Source organism: Colias croceus, chromosome 8, assembly GCF_905220415.1.
Source record: "Colias croceus chromosome 8, ilColCroc2.1".
NCBI lineage: Eukaryota > Metazoa > Arthropoda > Insecta > Lepidoptera > Pieridae > Colias > Colias croceus.
In genome coordinates this window covers 75,984-95,938 of record NC_059544.1, presented here as the reverse complement: position 1 = coordinate 95,938, position 19,955 = coordinate 75,984, and the positions used below count along the sequence as shown (strand labels likewise).

At 36.7% G+C, this 19,955-nt stretch overlaps 1 protein-coding gene across 1 annotated transcript in view; it reads left to right on the top strand.

Annotated features, from left to right (window-relative positions):
• The first annotated feature begins 2,536 nt into the window (after positions 1–2,536).
• Positions 2,537–19,955, top strand: part of LOC123694114 (POU domain, class 2, transcription factor 3-like) — a 71,722-nt gene continuing 54,303 nt past the window's right edge. Inside the window, exons 1-2 of the mRNA XM_045639433.1 lie at positions 2,537–2,846; positions 16,086–16,145. Coding sequence (XP_045495389.1) covers positions 2,537–2,846; positions 16,086–16,145 — 370 coding nt within the window. The remainder of the gene's footprint in view (positions 2,847–16,085; positions 16,146–19,955) is intronic.

The following is a 19,955-nucleotide window of genomic DNA, read 5'->3' as shown; positions in this document are numbered from 1 at the left end:
TGATACTAACATCAGATAAGACAAAGTTTTATTTTTCCTCAGTTTTGTGTATAGATGAGACTCTTCCCTATCCTCTTAATTATTCCGTATCTATTGTCATAATTATTATAGGTACCTACTCGTACTTACGTAGATGTGAAATTTAATTTTGAAATTGAGAATACGAAGCGTTCGAAAACGCTCAATCATAACTTTTTCATTCTTATAATCTTTAGTACCCTAAGTTAGTACCTATTCAAATAATATGTTTTAAAACTACATGCAATAATTTGCGATTTTACCAAGAACAGTAGACAAGTATCTTCCTCAATAGTTATTATTTTATAACGTAACTTTGCAGTTCACAATACTTATAATTTACCTAAATTCATTGACTGTCTTATTTAGCTATTGTATATAGTTACCTAATAAACTTAGTACTTGCCTACTTGTTTAAAAAAGTATTCTTCTCATTAATAATAATATTATGTACCAGTAATTGTTATTGTTGTTATAGATGAGACTGATCGTCCTTTATGATAATCAAATTGCAAATAAAGATAATATCATTTTGAAATCAGAGAGACGACGTCTGTGATGTAGAATATATTACAGTTTAATTAATATTTATTTCTTCCCTAGATCGGCAATCAAGTGAAAACTGCAATCTGTCTGCTTGTCAGACGTTACACCACAGTATTTTGCTCTTGTAAATGCTTTGCTGTTCCAATGATACACTTGAATAAACTAACGGTAGCTTTTTTGTTTCAGCGTCATCACCACTTAACATAATTTGTTTTATGAAACGTACCTTACGTTAAATACGTGTTTTTAGAGCAAAATAACGTATTATTTATTTGAAATGCAATACTTTCTATTCTATTCTTCACATTACCTACCTATAAAGCAAAAATAATCATTTTCTATTATATTCTAACATCACAAAATACTAAATACTTTAACTGACAAAAACCAAATATGATTCATTTATTTTATTATATTCGAGAATAAACCAGTAAAATAAGCGAAATAAACAGGGCAAGTGTGAAAGTTTAGCCGTAGCGTGCTGACTCGGCGTTCCACGTAATGGCCGAATGTCCGGTGACCTGTTCCTACATAGTTCCTATACACTTGTTATTTCCACTTTATGGCTCTACAGACACATAGAGTTTCAAATGACTATTGTCGTTGTAGAGATTTGATAAGTTTTAAAAAACTCTACCACTTGATAGAGTATCATTCTACTATAATATTATGAGACTCTATCGAGCAAAATTTGTTGTATTTAGTCATCCGTCTACGTTTAATTCTTGATAGCAAATAAAGGCAAGTCCTAAGGTGAAACAATCTATACTACAATATTATAAAGCTGAAGAGTTTGTTCATTTGTTTGAACGCGCTAATCTCAAGAACTACTGGTCAGATTTGAAAAATTCTTTCGATGTTGGATAGCCCATTTATTGAGGAGACGACCAACAGAAGCGGAGCCCCGCGGGTGAAACCGCGGAGCGCAGTTAGTATTAGATAAATATACTATAGGTATGGCAGATAAAACAATAAAATGAATGTGTTACAGTTTTATCTTTGAATGTTAATATTTAGAAAGATAATACTGTACTTTATTGTGTACCTAAATTTCACATTATCGTAAAATTATACCTTTTTCATTGTAAAATGATTATCAAATCACGTTATCAGACCGATAGAGTTTAATTAATTGTTATATCAGGACAATACAAATCGTAAATTACAATTATTGAATCGGGATTCAGATGAAAAAATTTCTAGCTTTAGGTATTTCTTTGTGGAAGATGCATTTATGTAGAGTTTCAGCACATTATTAAATATTCAAAACTCTCTATTAGGTATAGAGTTTTGGCAACTCTTCATACGATTGCATTCCTAGATAAGATTATAGGGCAATTCTAACTAAAATAGTTTTTTATACGTGTAATCTAAAGTGAAATTGACTCTACATGTAAATAATAAACATATTTTGGTGTACCTAGTTCGTGGGATGTAGTGTGGTTAGTCGTTTGTTTAGTGCGACTTGCGAGCTAATGTAGGAGCTGCGGATGAGGCAGTGGGAGGATGTTGCTATTATTTTGGGTTCAAGTTCATCGCAGAGGGCATCGACCCGTGACGTCACACGCCGACCAGCCTGAACACAACCTTCTACTCTACTCATTACGATATTGGGATTATTAATAACAACGTAGATAATGTCCTTTTTCACTTATATTATTTGATTAGTGAAAATTATTTGGATTTAAATATAGCTGTACATTAATAAGGTCGTAGTTAAGGTGCGATAATTAGGTACGAATTGAGTTATGAAAGTATTTCAAATAAGGCAATTTGTATTGGTAGGTTAATACATATCGAAATTGAACTATTTAAACTTTAAAATAATCATCAGCAGTCAAAAAATTATATAGTTGGAAAGCCGAAAGTCCGGGCCAATGTAGAGTCAGGTGAAGCTCGGCCAGTCGGCAGCGAGCAGGTCGTATGTAAAGTCGGAAAATCCATAACGCGCCGCGGAAAACCCTTTTAATATATGGACGTAAATAAGAGCGGGCGGCAGCGGGGGCGGCGGGCGTGCGGCGGGCGCGGGGCGGGGGCGGCGAGCGCTGCCATTGGCCGGCGCCGCTCCGCCCCGCGCGGGGAAAAAACCTCAGGAAAAAAGCGTGAGCGCGCGTCAGTGCCTCACGGACGACGTGGGCGGACGCACGCGCTGCAAGAGACGGCGCGACCTCCGACCGGCGGCCGCGGCCGCGCCATGCCCGCGCTGGCCTTGCGCGACCAGCCGCTCGACTGCTCCATGCGCCTGCGCGACGTGCCAGCCTGGCCGCCGCCGCCTCGCCACGGTCAGTGCCCCCAGTGCAGTGCCGCTCCGGCCCGCTCACGGCCCTCTCCGGCCCTCCGCCGGCCCTCTCGGCCCTCGCCAGTGCGTTAGGCCTATCGTGTGTATACTGTATTGCCAAGTGACTAAGTATCGATGCATCAATTTTTATTCGAATACCGTTCGCTGCGGACAAGTAAGTAGAGTTTTATTTACGCGAGGACGAGGAAAACGCGCCGAATGCTACTCGGAATCGGTAATTTAATTTTAATTAAAGGTCATTTTCATCTAACTCTAACTCAATCATCAAAGTAACCGTGAAATAAATTATCTTCTACACCGAACCATCCAATAAATATTTCTTAAACTACTAAAAGTTTTGTAAAGTTCGCAACAACAAGTGCAAACCGAACGGATCGGCTCTACCGCGCTCTACATATTGTAAAGAACGGCTCGCGACCCCTCAAGTAGTTTGTTGTGCCAACATTTTTACAGTCAATAACGAGTATGACAGGTGTATAATTCATAAATAAGGTCCCCTCACGTGGTGTTGACGTAGAGCCGTGTCAACAAGCCGGTAATCTGTGCAGAAGGGTTGCGGGACCGTCCCCTCGGCAAGACGCAAAGCTCATTCAATTTGGAGCGAGCTGGACTCGCGGACCCCACTCGAACTCGACGTCTTTTGATAGCAATCCTTTGAAAAATACTCGGCTTACAATGAAGTCACCCCTGGGTCCTCGGTGTGCCCTCGGTGGACAAATGGGTATATTATATTTGTCCCTTTAAATGTGCTCTTTAACACATTCGAGTGAGGTCAGGGTGGATTTATTAGTATTAGTTTTATTACATACACGAATACAATATACTTTGAGAAATTACTTTTCTTATTTTCACAAATACATATTATATTTGATAACCAACCGAATACAAAAATTTTATAACACCGACATCAGAGTGTGAAATATGAATTAAATTATAAAATATATAATTTAAAAAAGTTTTTTGACGGAAAAATTCTAACCAAGTGCAATAATTACGAAAATACTTCAATTATTAAAATTTAATTTACATATTTAAATACGTTTTCATCTATATTTATCGTGTCCAGGATACAAAATATATAATATATTTTTTCCTTCATAAATAGTTTCACTTTTAGTAAAGTAAAGTTTTTCATAGTAGGTAGGTAGGTACCTAATAATAATATTTTTTTTATTACTATAATTATAATTGGAATATTATGTTAACCACGATTAAAACTTTTGAAAATATAAATGAGTAATTTACAAAAACGTTTATATTTTCCTCAATTAGGAAAAGGTTGTTTTTAATTAATTGCATATGTAAAATAGTATAATCTTCCGCTATCAATTTGAGTAGTTTTAAATACGTAGATATGTATATAATATAATATTCAACTTATGAAAATATGTCGAAAAAAAAGGAATCAAGTTCTTATTATTATCAAAATATAAACATAATGATATCCGTTGTCCGGTGGCCTGTCCAGTGTCCGGTGGCCGGTGTCCAGGGGTCGGGCCGGTGGGACACGGCTGAACTTCTCACGCGAGGTTCACCTGTTACGATCTCGTCTCGTTACAAACATTATATTCTAATTACGCCACATGTTCCTCCGCGATGCCCTCCGCGACCACATGCCGAAATGTTCTGCGGTCAGCCTGCATTGTACCAACCTGCTTACACTCGGTGCACTCGCTAACTGCTTCCAACAAACAATTGGTATCGTGTTGTATTCTAATTCATATCTAATAATAATAAAAGAAACAATTTTTAGAATGTTTGCAATATTTCTTTATTCAAAAACTGACTGCATATTCAGTACCTAACTCAAAAATGTTAGTTATAATGCAGTGAACGTAACCAAAAAAACTCAGAAAAAGAAAATACTTATCTGGGGACACGGTAGTGCCTCCGCCAAGACGAGCCAAGCGAACAAGCGAAGCGCACGGGCACTACCTACCTTTTCTCGAAGCGCTTCGACGTTTTTTTGAACCCTCATAACTTGGGTTTGGATTATGCTAGATCAACAAAATTTTCGGGATTTATTGTCAATAGCGGACTTATTGAACATATTAAGTTTTAATTACATTAGCTTTTATACTTCAGATTTTATTTATATATAAAAAACGCTTATTTCGTCACTGACTCACTGATGGTCATCAAAATTCTTAAGGTATTTCCTAATGTCCTAGAAAGCTGAAATTTTGTATGTAAGCTAGTATTAGCACACAAACAACAAAAAAATTATAAAACTTGTAACTTTCATCCCCCAACCCCTTAAACTAGGGGATGGGAGTTTGAGTGTGTGAGTTTGTATGACCTGTAATTTTAAATTAAATTTTGATGACGCTAGAGGTCTAATCTAATAATCTTAAACTTAGTTCCCCTAGATATATATAGATATGTATAGGTACTCCTTGTTAAAAAAAAATTTAAAACTTTAATCGACATATAAAATTTTGTTACAAACAACTTACAAAAAGAAATGTAATCCCACCAAAAACATTTTCATGTAAAATGTTGCCAAGACGAGCCCATATGACTCGCACTGTCAAAAAGTTATCAGATCTCATGTAGAGCCAAGCTTCTAACACTACACGCCCTAACTCTACAAGGCCTAACTTCACAAACTCTACACCTTAGTCAAAGTATGTGGCTTGGCCGTTCGTTACTACAAGAACTATTGTATAACACAAAAATAATGAACAGTGAATTAATTTTTCACCTTACGCCGATGTGAATGTAGCGAAATGGCTGAGCCACATATTTTGACTAAGGTGTAGAGTTTGTGAATGCCTTGTAGAGTTAGGGCGTGTAGTGTTAGAAGCTTGGCTCTACATGAGATCTGATAACTTTTTGACAGTGCGAGTCTGGCAACATTTTACATGAAAATGTTTTTGGTGGGATTACTGTTATGTGTAAAGGAATGCATTTTTAAAAAGCAAAAATCAACTTTTAAAAATTTAAGTATTATGCAATTTAAATGCGTTAAATTAGATTTTGAAATTCGAAAATAATTAAAAAATAAAATATATTTACCTATACCTTATGTTTATGCACATAAATATAATTATATTAAAATTAATATTATATTATTTGTATCTGTAATGGCAATGTGTTTATTATTTATAATTAAGAATTAAATGGTGATAATAATCGTGTATAATACAACGCTTTATATTATCTATCTTATCTCTAATAAAAAATGAACATAATTTACATACACTTTATTATATACGTAGTTAATTTGAGTGCATTATTAACATATTCAAATTGTTGTTATTTTTGGCTCCTAGACCAAAAAACGTGACGCTCGCCTCGTAGCAAGTATTCTGAATAATGAGTCGCTGATTGCATTAGCATATTAATTCGGTCTCATTAAAATACCAGCTTCCAACGATATTCATAATAATCATTGTTTTGTTAGCCGTCATTTATTTTTTGTTCACGCTCTCATATTAAACAACGCGGTTGCTAGGACCTTTACTTCTATAAAATTCTATGAAAAATTAATATAGAAACTCATAAACTAAATATGACGTAAAAATAATAAAATTGGTCAATAAGCCCGGCCCCCTGCAGAGATTGCATTTGTATTTGCACGTTTTGCAATGTATATAAATGCCAGTTTTTATCGCTCTACATGATATTATTATCTGTTGTAAAACAATTAATTCCTATAAAACACTTCATAAATAAATGTTATATTCAATGTGTTTATTTTTAACTAAGAGAGAATTTTTTTTCATTTAAATTTTAAAATATAATAGAATATGGCAATAGAATCTGCAACATCGGTCGAAATAAATAACTGAAAACAGGAAAAAGTGTTTAACATTGCTTTATTGAAATAAACTAATTAAAAAACTCGATGCATATATATTGTTCTTTTTATTTTTCCATTGTACAAAAACAAAATAGAATAACTTAAAGTTAAGAAGTAAGTATCATTTTTAAAATATTCAAATTAAGTTATATTTTGTATATAAAAATAATATAACATCAATTAGGCACACATATACTTCTATACATAATTAGGTAAATTTTGGGTTTTTTGCAATGAAAAAAAATGGCAACGGTAATGGAATTCATCGAGTTTCCTTCTAGAACGTGTCCTCTCACGGCTTTTTTATTAATAAGTACCTATTTCCTTCTTAACATCTATATTTTTTTTTTACTAAAATAGCATAGAAAGAATGAGATCTGAAAGCATTGTCTACAAATAACTGACGGGAATAGTTTTTCACATTTGGTAAGCTAAACCGAAATAAAAAATATGTAAAAATAATATATATTTATTGAGATCAGATTGTGTTGTTGATAAAAGTTAAAATTACCCAAAATACTAATTATTTTCTGAAATCACGAAAATAAATTGCATCAAAGCGTTATAATTAAACATAATTGTGCATTTTTTGTCTTTCTCTGTGTTAGTTAACATGATATTAATATTATTAATTAAAGAGCAATATTCACACTTTATAAGGATTTTGTTCTAAATGTAAGTATTTTAGATAATAATTGAGTTGGTGCATCAACTTCAAGTATCTTGTCATCAATTATGAGGTGTCATAAATAGCATATTAAAATTATATACGAGTCATTTGATTCAAAAGAAGGATGCTTACGACATCAGTTGAAAATTATCTAATATAGTACAATTACCTGTAAATTTGATATAATTTGGTAATAATTTATACCTCACTACGCTCAAGGTACCTACCTCCCGTGCATTATAGGAAATCATTTCGCGGTAATAAAATATATTTTCTTTTTATATTTGCTTCGTAACAGTTACGAAAGTTTACTTTTAACAGTTACATTATATTAAGAAAAGAAAAATGAGTGTAGCTGAGGAAGTCTAACGATGAATTCTGCGTCTATTTCATTTTCAAACAATCCTCATTAAAACAATTAATTACCCTACGAAACGCGATAGTTATTTCGTGCACAGATAAAATCGCAGCTGAGTTATTTCGCAAAAACGAGAAATGATTTGAATAATAGAATCCTGTAATTGAATACGTTAATAATGAGCAATCATTCGGCCGCGGCAGCAGCGCAGGCGCAGCTTTTTGCCGCTCGCCTCGTGCTGGGTGACGCGCGCAGTGCGGGAGATGCCGCAGATGGCTAGTTTTTCGCCGGCGGCATCAGGTTTGCGGCTGGGAACGCATCTGCATACCTCGCCCGAGCTCTGATACAACCATTCCTCTTCGCATTCGGATTCTTCGCAACAAAAACCCCATTCTAGTTAGTTTTTCGCTCGTAACGCGGCAGAGCACATCCGCTGTGATTCCCGCGCGCTCCTTGTGTCTCTACAGCTAGGAAATAGCTCATCTTAAAAGACATTTATGGACGTAATTATTCATGTCTTCATTTTTAAGCTCCGTTGCAAGCTGCAGCCCGCAGCGCTAATTGTCATAGTATAGTCTTTTACTTCGTGATCATTAGTTATTACTAACTTTATCTTAATATTTTTAACTTCCTCTACTTAGTACCATAAACAAGACAGATATTTCGTATGTGCAATCGCATTATATCTTATTTGTTACTTGTCAAAAAACTTTCATATGTTTACTAAGCAGTCTGTGTATATTGTCCATGTGTGAACTTGTACAACTGCAGTTTGTCACGCATTTCAAGTAGCCGATATTTTGATTTGTTAATCTAAAAATCTTTATTCGAACGATAAAAGTTGGAAAGGGTTTAGGTTTAGGTGTAGGTTTGAGCCATGACGCATCGTAATCAAGTTCAAACTTCAAAGCTTTATTCAGTTATAGTAGGTAGTATCTTTTCAGAGCAGGCAATTCGGTACCCTGAGAGGTTCCTCGAACTAAGCAGTCTGTGTAGGTATATTGTCCATGTGTGAACTTGTTCCCATTACGGTGTCATCGATTTTCGTATATAGGGCGAGTTACGTACGCCGACGTCATGTGCGAAGGTCTGCGTGACCCCGAGAGGGGGGGCGGGCTCCGGGGGGGAGGGGGGGTGAGACACAATTAACCACCCGCGGTCAATCACCCCGCGCGTCTCGCACGAGAGGTGTGTAAATGTTGCTATTTACTATTTTCATGCGACCCGCCGCTGGTAGGTACATGACAATCGATAGCCACTTGACTTGTAGCAACAGTATGATTATGATTAGTTCAAGTAATTAGACTTACAACCCGTATATTATAATCAGGCCCGATGTCGCGGGAGCGTGAAGTAAGCGCATGTTTACATAGTGCTAGCTGCTAAATGTACAAAGTTTGTAAAATCATGCATTCATATGTTTTATCTCAATATTTTAAAAGGTTGTAAATTATTATTATATCACCTGTAACTGTTACATTAGTGATTAGACGGTCGAAATATCTCTCTCAGTAGATCATACAAAAACGTAAGCTTGAAACTGACGTAGATGATTTAGGATCAGCTAAAAACCTTATCTTAATATTTTCTCAATAAAAAAAGAGCGTGAACAAAGAGCCACGTTTAGACCTTTCTAAAAAATAGTTCACTATTGTTAAATTATCGATGGAATAAGGAGGCTTTTTGTCACTTGTCCGTGATCCATTATATTATGAACTAGCTGCTCCACGCGGTTTCACCCCCGTGGCTCCACTCCTGTTGGTCGTAGCGTGATGATATATAGCCTATAACTTTCCTCGATAAATGGGCTATCTAACACCGAAAGAATTTTTCAAATCGGACCAGTAGTTCCCGAGATTAGCGCGTTCAAACAAACAAACAAACTCTTCAGCTTTATAATATTATATGTATATATGTATTTATGTATAGTATAGATGTGGCTCCAAGGAGATATTATCATGCGCTAGTCTTTTCCAAAGTACATATTAGAAAATATGCAAATATTTATCACATTTTAGACAGCATAAGACAACAGAATTAATATGTAGAGCCGTGTACAAAATATAATATTATACTGGTATTATGAATTCGGTCCATAATTGTTTGTTCGCCGGTTAGAGACGCGTTTGTTTGGGGTAAATGGAGCCATTCATTATGTCCAATTTATGTACGATAAATTTAATTAATTATCGGATTTTGTCTTGCTTTACTTATCTTGTTCCATTTTTAACTGGTTTTACTCATTTTTAACTGAAAATGAAAATGTCTTAATTAATTCTTAGCTAAATATTATTTGAGTTTTATATTAAATCAGAATCAAATTAACATTTATTCTATAAAATATATAAACCATTAAAATATTAAACTAACATCTATATCCATTACATTCCTTCATAATATTATGTAGTTTATTTTAAACGTTTAAACAAAGTTTAATTTTAATTCTCAAAAATTTATTTTATTTCAAACGATACCTAGGTATTAATAATTTTGTTCAGTTAGTTTTTTGATACCATTTTATCATATTGCTACACTAGACTTTTAATGTGTTTTTTTTATAATTACATTAAAAAAGAACGGCAAAAGTTAACTTAAATCTACTTTGCTAGGATTTATATTCATAATTTCATTAATTTATACTATTTTTTATTTATTTTTGTTCATAATTATGTTGCATTATTTTTTTACTTGTACAAACGAGACCATACACCTACTTCTTTTATAAATTGTAATTTTATTTAATTGTTTTTGTTCATTGCAAGTTACTTTGTTGTTTTTGCTTTGTATTTTTGTGTGTTGGATTAAATGTATTTTCTTTCTTTCTTTCTTTCTTTCATTTGTAGGTATTGCGTTACGCGCGCATTGTGTTGCGAATAATTTGATCGTGTTTATATGATAAAGTACATAGACGTATTTAATTATATGGATGCTTGTTAATAGTTAATACTGTAGGCCTACGCACATTTCATGAGTTTGCGTTTTTGTACTACTGTATATCATATTTTCGTGTATACAGATAGAATCAAATAGTTTTCCGCTATAGGAAAATTACGAAAATGTTTGTCTTATCTTAAATACCTAATATTTCTTTTTGCAAAATGGAACTTCACTTAAAAACTCTCAGTATGCAAAAGAAAGTCTATAGAGTCTCAGCTATGTACCGTTCGCCGAAGGAAGTAAAAAGTGTGCATTAATTAGTATCGCAGATATGAATAGCGCGTATCAGCTAATCCGGAATTAGCATACAGCGGCGGCGCGGGCTGTGCGGCCGCGGCGGCCGGCGCGGGCTGCGACGCTTTCTGCGCGGGAATGCACCGCGCGTACCTTTCTAGTGCATTCATTATCATACAAATCTCATGCGCTTTATTATTTACTTCAACCTGTCTTTCATTTAAATAATCGTTTACCGTTTCGACTTAACGATGCTCGATGGTATGGAGCCTCGAACGATTCGAATGCAGTCTACTTACTTTCTAATTTTATATACTTGAATTTTCAGTTCAGTGATTCTGTAATTTTTCGTCATCTGCGCCGCAATATATTTCCAAAATATTTCGTTATGTGCATTAATAACAAATTGCGAAATTTGTTTTTTAATGATTTTTAAATATTTATGTCGATTTGTCCGCCTGAAATTGATCTTTTTAATGTAATCTTAACGAGGTTGACTTTTAGGGTCCGAGCGAAAAGTAAGGACATTTTCCCTTATCAGGCGAAACATAATGTATGGGTTTAGCATGAAATAAACCGACCGGTCAGGCCGAAAGCCCGGGCGCAATATATCCTTGGTCCCGCCGGGAGAGAGGGTGGAAGTTTAAACCTTTCCATCTTGCCCTTTGTGACATTCGATGATCTCTTCTCTGTTTACAGCCCGGCTTGCGCTTAATTCAGGACGAGGCCGCATCGCCCTTTACGAAATAATAAGTAAAGTAAAAGGTTCGGGAACGAAAACAAAAGCGGGCAATCGCGGAATGCGCGATCAGAAGCACATTTCGTTTAAAGTAAACGGAGGTCGAGGGGCGCCCTAATAGAATTGTTGCCTCACTTCAAAGGAATAAGTAATCGTCCCGGAGAATTCTCATTCGCCCGTAATCGGACCCGAAAGATAGCATCGTATTAAAGGATAGGGAAATAAACGGGCGAGGGTGGCGTTTAGAGCGCGGCCATCGCTCAGGGCCCGCGATGAATCGCGTCGCGTGAAATAGTGCGGCCGGCGCGCGCCCCGGGACCGCTAAATCCAAACAACGGGTGGAATTTAAATCCCATTAAGGCTTTTATGATTCGTGCGGCGGCGCCGTGCGCACGGCTGCGCGGGACGGAAATTGGCAAGCGGGCCCGGCCGCCGCCCGCCCGGCCACCCGGCAGCCCGGCCACCACGCGCGGCGCCTAATGAAGCGTGCGCCCACAGACATTACCAGCGCTTTGTTTGACGTGCTTACGTGCTTCGCCGCTGTAACTACATCAACCAAACGTCGCAAATTGACTAGATATCTGTAATCCGCCTTCAGTAGGGAGAACGTTGCTATTTTCGTTAGCAGGACCATTATTTTATGTATGTGAATGCGCAGAAATTCTTCAGTGTTTTCTTTAAAGTCATAAGGAAAAGTTAACTGATGTGTCATCTATCTGTAGCGTCAACATTCCACAGCTGTGACTAGTTGATGAATCTAAATAGGAGTCTCCGGTAGCCGATTTAATCCCGACAATGTAATTTATCACGGGTAAAAAGCTACTTCGATGAGAATTTCACTAAATATTAAATATAGAGAGTATACAGACTTGAAATGTTATGAACTTTTTTGGCTTAAAGTCAATGAGCACAAAGCGGCCTACATCACATATCAGAAGCTTTAAGATCACAAATCAAAAAGGGCACGCCTTGTAAATTTACAAAAATTATTCAATATCTTCCACACACACACGTTCATACACGACCCCATTCATAAAACAAATAAACTCAAACTCAAACTCAAACATTCATTTATTCAATTAGACTACTATTTAGTAGCACTTTCGAATCGCATAAAGCATTCGTATGTTGAATGAATGCTATCATCGGTATGCACTAGTTCATAAAAGTATATGAGATATGAATCGAGTAACATCGTGTATCACCTCGCGCTATCAGAATTCAAATCACAAGTGCAAGCGTCGTGTGTGTTTAGCTGCGAAGGCCATGATTACGTGCAATAAAACAATTCGTTGTTGTGCTTGTCCCATGCGAGCAGCTCGGGTGCCGGGTGCCCGGTTGCGGAGGCCCGGCAGCGCGGGATCCCGGCAGCGCGGGTGCGCGGGCGCGGCGCCACAGGTGCGGCCGGCGCGGCGATAGCATCTCCCCCGCCGGGACCTTCCCCAGACGACTTGTTTATCCTCGTTTCGTTCACTTTTTGCCCATATTTATAACGGCATAATCTATTAACCCTAATAGGGCTCATTCCTATGGAAATGGAGTAAAGTGTTGTTTATAAATGCCATTGTAGAGCCGTTCGCTTTAGTATTTTTGCTGGGGTTAGATGGGGTGCCAATGACATACGACTGTATCGATATTCACACATATTTATGAGGTGTAAACCATGTGTGTTGGTTTCAAACAAGCGTTGTCTGTTATCTATTCTAAAGAGAAACCTGCAGTATAATGGTAGAGTTTTTAAAATAGATTTATCATTTTGCTAAAAAATATATTCAAGGAGTACGAGGCAAAAAAACGTCGTTGAATTCTTTTGTATTTATCAAATACTCGGTTCATGATTTTGAGATTTAAATAGTTCTTTTAACATCACAGCTATTCAAAAAATACCATTTACCGTTTCCGCGTGTCATTCTAATTATATTTCTTAAATCAAGCTGTAGGATACGATAATAATTTAAAGCTATTCACAGTTACATGACGTTCGGTGGAGCTTTGCTCGGCAACAATAATCGTGCGATCTAGATGCGTATCGCGGGTATCAGTTGCGGACAAACCCGCGGCGCGCGCTTGTCACGCGTCGCCGAGCGTGTCCGTGACCGTGACCACTGACCACTGACCATCCACTGATATCCATAAACTATCTTACGCACGTACTTGTCAAGTCTATGGGACTGAACTAATCGACAGTAGCGCCTCAGAGATGTCAATGTTTGCTAATAATTATATTTTATAAATCAAATATCAGCCTATATTTTACGTCCAATTTAGAGCATTACCTAATCTTTGTTTTATTTGACACTTAACATGGTATAAACTTTTTATTATTAATTTATTACACTTTATTATGAATGTGTCTAACAAATCTTGTAAAAAAGTGCTTTTTCTTGGCATTACCTATTTATATTTATTGTAATATCTTTCAATTTTACAAAAAAAATACTAACTTAGTACCTATTTTTACAAGCATTTCATAAATATATAGTTTAATTATTAATAATTCGTGATCCTTTTTGGCAAGGAAAAGAAACAACATTTTAAAATTTGTTTAAATTTATCACCCGGTTGATTACGCTTATGAACTGACACTAAAAAAGTGATATCTAAAGCTTAGAAGAGCGCTCTAGGAACGTAGCTTGCTGTTACTAGCTGCTAAAGTGAGCTCCAGTCCAGTCCGAGCCTCACGCAATGAATATTTTATTGCTGATTGAGTTGTGAAATAAAACACTTTGTTGTGGATATAACATGCAATTCGTTAGTTATTAAACCCGACGCTCTATCGCGAACGTGCTATAAGGAAAGCATGACATGCGACATAATATACCCAATGTTTATGACGATTAACATGAATAATTTTGTCTAAAATCTGTTAAACAAGTTTACGACAATAATTTATTCATTAAATGAAATATTTATGTGCTAATTCTATGCATAAACGTTAAATTAAAAGGTAAGACATTCATAGAAAGTGTATCTACAGTGTAAGTTCCGTGCGATATTTCATTTCGGATTTATAGCAATGATCAATACGGCTTTTTTGTCAATGTTTTGTGTAATATATATGTTTTATTTCACATTAAAGTACGCATTAGATTTCTTAAAGATTTAACTGAAAATAGATAAAATTAGATAAAGAGAAAGATAAAATTAGAGAATACAACACACTTTAACAATCTTTAACAATTAACACGTGATATAATACAAGCTCATCCAACGAATACATGACTAAACAAATACACAGCAACCGGCAGCTCATTCGCAGCTATTGAACAATAAGCTGCAAGCTGGTCGAGTCCCTCGGCAGCGCTGAGACTCGATCCACGCGACCGATAGCTCGCAATAAAACGCGCAACGGGCCTGTGACGTCACCGACCATTTAGCGGCCGATACATTAAACGCTTTACATTAACAAACATCATTATTATTGTATGTCGTAATGACTAGTTTGCGGCATGCTCTCCGACGGACCGCTCGAGCGATAAGGTAATTTGGGAAACCCAATATTATTCGATCTGAGTATCGGCTGCTTAGGAACCTCTCGATGACAACGCGCTCAGCTCTGCGCCGGGGAGTAAGTTCAGCCTTACATTGTCATATTTGTCTGTTTACTTTTAAGATATTATTGGGTCTATATTATTCTTATGTATTTATAATATGTTGAAACTGTTGCATGTGTCCAAATATGGCCTGATGTTGTGTTTACTTTAACTATAGATGTGCATGTCTTATTCTAGTTTTTTTGCAATTATTCGATTCAAATAATTGCTTCAACTTCTCATAACGCGAGGTGCAGGTATATTCCCCAGTATCCTCTGGTCTTTTCACAGATAAAGTAAATCAAATTGGAATACAATAAGGAACGGTCATAATGTTCGTAGATATTTCAAACGATATAATATAAATATATTACAAGTAAGAAGTAGGCTTCAAATGCAAGTTAGCTCGGAGATAATTTGCAGTAAAGCAGCACGAAGTAACAGAAAGAAGATTGATGTTATCTTTTTATAAATTAGGTATAAAGCTTTTACCCGTGCAGGAAGCAGTTCACTAATGAATAAAAACGTTGTGTTTTCCTAGAGTCCATCCAAATGTTTTTATACGTGTATTATGTCATCATACATTAACTACTGGATGTTTGGACATGGTTTCAAATTTGTAGTTACCTTGATCTTTGAAACATTTCTACAGCAGGTTGATCTACTTCGCTCGGGGCTGCACTCATACTGGGGTCGATTGTTGTTAATTATACGTATTATATATATATACGTCTAGACTCTAGACTAAGAATAAGTTACAGAGAGCTAATGCAAATATAATTTAACAAGCTCTACTTATAATTAATTGATACACGTTTTCTAGAGTTTTTTATGTAGATTTTTGGTTTTTGCCGGCTGTTTTTGCTTTAGTCTAGTCTCATTATCAAAAATATTTCATGACGCAATGAATGTATATTTTGGAATTAATATAGTATCGTTGTTGCAGTGTCGGGCCGCGGTGACGTCAGTGGCTTCTTCAACACTCAGATGGTGCTCGACCTTAACGGTGAGTGAATACAGTCCATTTTGGAATAACTTTTATATCGCATCTACATACATATTGCGCTATTTTGCTTATTTTATCTGATTATTGTTTTGAATATTCAAGCATTCGCTGACATGAGATAAGTGTTTAAAGAATACGATGTCTTTTTAGCGGCCAATAATAAATAAATAAATAAATAAATAAAGCCTTTATTAACAACATAAATGTTACATTTCTTCTCAAAACTACTTACTAACCTATGTATTATTGAACATGTTAGTTTATGAAAGCAACATCAAATTAAAATATTATTGTTTGTATTAGACACCGGTTTTATGATTGTCTTGCTCTTTGGCATAGGCCTTATTATATTTAGCGGCCAATATGATATGATACAATAATGTTGGAAATTCGCGTGACGTACCTAAACATTATATGTAGATGTCAGTTACATCTTTTAGACTACCTCAAGCCGTGATGTTGTACCTCTATCGCTAACGTGCCCAACACATCGCTTTAACAATGAAATCACAATTACAATGCACCGCGGAGCTTCCTTCATTAGAATATGACGCTAGCGCGGTCCCCAAATTGCCTAATTAATTTTTTGTCCGCGCCAGCGCTGCAGCGCCGCTTCCTGCGCCCGCGCCCAGCTGCGTACCGAGAACCACCGGCACTAATTCCTCCACTTCTTATTGTGTGAACGGGAAAAACAAATTCGACGACGTCCAGTTCAATGAATCGAGCCGGCCGAGAGAGACAAAACGATTTAATTGAATTAATTCAAATGCAGCCCTTTTTGCCGCGCGGGAGCACCGAAACATTTCTAATTCTCATCTAGGTGGGTTTTTGTGCGCGTTAATTACGGGATGAATGGGTCGGAGGAAGCTTTCGGCGCAGACGCCGCGCTTTTTGCGGCCTCTTCGCGGAACTCTAACGTCGATCGCTTTCCAAACGGTCCGCTCGAACAGAACCGTCGAGGCGAGGCCGATTCAAATTTGGGACATATTACACGGTGACACATTTCAATCAGAGAAACGGCATTTCCACGTACTGCGCTGACGAAGCGCGTTCACGTTTCTGTTTATTTCCTATTGAAAGAAACTCGGTACATTCATTTGATAAATTCCAGTGATTTAAATAGCAATCTCAGCAAATCTATTTCGTGGACAATCTGCAAAAAGCGTAAACGTGATGGAACCACGCTTCGGACCATCACTGATGAGATTCATTACGCTCTAACGAGTGAATAATTTGGTTGGTTCCGAATAGATTCGCGGCGGAGCGGTGACACCGCGGCTGCACGGGCCGGCTACCAGCCGCTCCGAGCGCCGAGTTACCTTGCTATAGGTTACTGTAAACTAAAACTTTTGCCCCAACTATGCAGTAATACTAAATAGTTACTAAAGTTTATGTTTAAGCGGTGATCTCTAGTCATCTGAAGAATTATTTTTAAAGGTTTATTGCGAAAGGAATAATATGGAAATAAATGTCTTGGCCACAATATGATTAGTGGCACCTACGTCAAATCCTCGCAGCTCGCAGCTCGCAGCCCGCAGCTCGCAGCTCGCGGCCGCAGCGCAGTACCGTTGCGACTAGCTGCATAATGTCAGTAGCTGTCGCCTTTTGCGTCCGCCTATGATTACCATTGAAAGCCGACGTATAAGGCTCGACTCTATTCAATAATCTACATATCGAGCTCCCGATAAGCAGTTTGTTATACGAGAGACTATTTTATGTACTGGCTCATGTCTAGTCAACGCAACTCAATGTAAATGGGTCAATATAGCTTTTAGGGCTCCGCAGGCTCTAGTTAAAATAGTTTTCGGTTACGTTATGCCTATCGGAGCTCATTCATAATTTAACCAAATTTCCCAAATATAATATATTATTTGCATAAGGCTATTTTACTGATGAAAAACCAGTAAATCGTAAAACATTTGAATTCTAATTAATTTCAATTCAATGATTAAAATAAAGCCTATGATACATTAATATATTTTTATCTATGTGTCATAGTGTCATTATCCCCAATACAAATCAATGCAGGGGCATTAAATAAATACCTACAGTATGTGTGCAATGTGGCGAATGACGTAATGAGTGACGTGCGTGTGTGTGGACGTGTGTATGTGTTGGCACGTCACGTCGGCGTGGGAGCGCTTTTTGCCGCGCGCGCGTCGCCGGCCGACGGGCGACATACCGAAACATGTCGCCGCGGATATTTGATTAATACCCACGTAATTACATATAGTGGTTTACAATCTTATGTGATCTGTCTGTTGAAGCTCTTTCAATGAAGCTAACGCGAGATGTCTACTAAGCGATAGAGCACAAGAAGTCGTTTACCATTTCGTTTTTTCTTCGCTGCCATCAAAAATTTTTCTTTGAATTAACTTTTAACTTTTCAGTAATTTCACACTAAGAATACAACAAAAGTACTTTAAAGTACACATAATTAATTTGGAGTATTCCTTTGTCGAATTAGAATTCGAGTTAAAAATCTCGGCAACACCGTCGCCATAATGCCGTTCCCGTTACACTATCACCGTTTAATTGTGCCGCGTAAAAAGTAGTACAATTCACACTAATTTAAAAACTTGGTAAGTAATTAGGTATAAGTATTGATGAAACAAAATGTCGCGTCGTCCGTTCCGCACGCGCGCGCGGCCGCGGCGTGCCGGCGCGACGTCGCGCGATGACCAAGCGCTTTTATATAAGGTTGAACTATTTCAAGAAAACACTATATTTTTTATTGTACTCAGAGGCTTAAATAAGATTTTTTACAACTATTGGCTCAGTGGTAAATTCATTAAAAATATGTCGTATTTATCACGTCTATGGCTACGTGGATCCAATTATATACTGTATTTTATGATCTACTAGACGTCATTTTTCTTTCAATCTTTTTTTTTACAAACACCACAATCATTATTTTTCTAACATAATTGAAAATGCTTTTCTTTACATTAACTACATGAATCATTTACATTACTTAGATTGAAAAAGACTTTTCACACCTTCTTACATGATTATCATCACTATTGTCGTTTGTTATACAACTCCAGTGTATTCTCAGGCAAACATGTTGCATTAATTTACGTTTACAGGTATGATTATTTTAGGTGCACAAATCACACTAGGTATTAATTTTAACCGTGCACATGACTTTCAAATTTAATTTTATAATAGCTGCATTTATTTAATAAAGCGCTCCAAAACGAATTAACTACTTGTGTTAATTTAAAAGCAGTAAAGTTATTTAATGTAATTCAACGTTCATTATTTTATTATCCAAAATTGTAAACATTAAATATCATCGGTCCAAAGCGGCAGCCCTGCGGCACACCGCGCTTTGCATGTCAATGCTCCGCGGAGCCGAACAGATCGGCTGTCCACGATTTTGTCACCGATCCCATTCTCGGCGTCTTCCCTTGTCTTATCTACATCGCTTTCAAATTAATAGCTCCGCGGTGATGCGGACTTTTCGAAAGCACATCATCATCGTTAGCCCAATAAACAATAACTAATTCATCGTGCCGACTGCCGACTGGCGACCTCTCCACTGGGCACTGGCTTTGTTAATTCTTAACAATTATCCGCAGCTCCATCTGGACGCGTGAACGCGACTCGGATTATTAATTTAATTTTGTATTTGAATTCAACGCAAACACGATAAACGTATAATTAAGTATAAGTTCTTCACACTATAATTTTCACATAACGAAGCGCATATTTATTGCTAATTTTCTTACATTTCGCCGTTCTATTGAAATTACTTGTGCAAATATAAATTAAAAAGGAAAGATAACCGTTGTTGAACAAATCGTC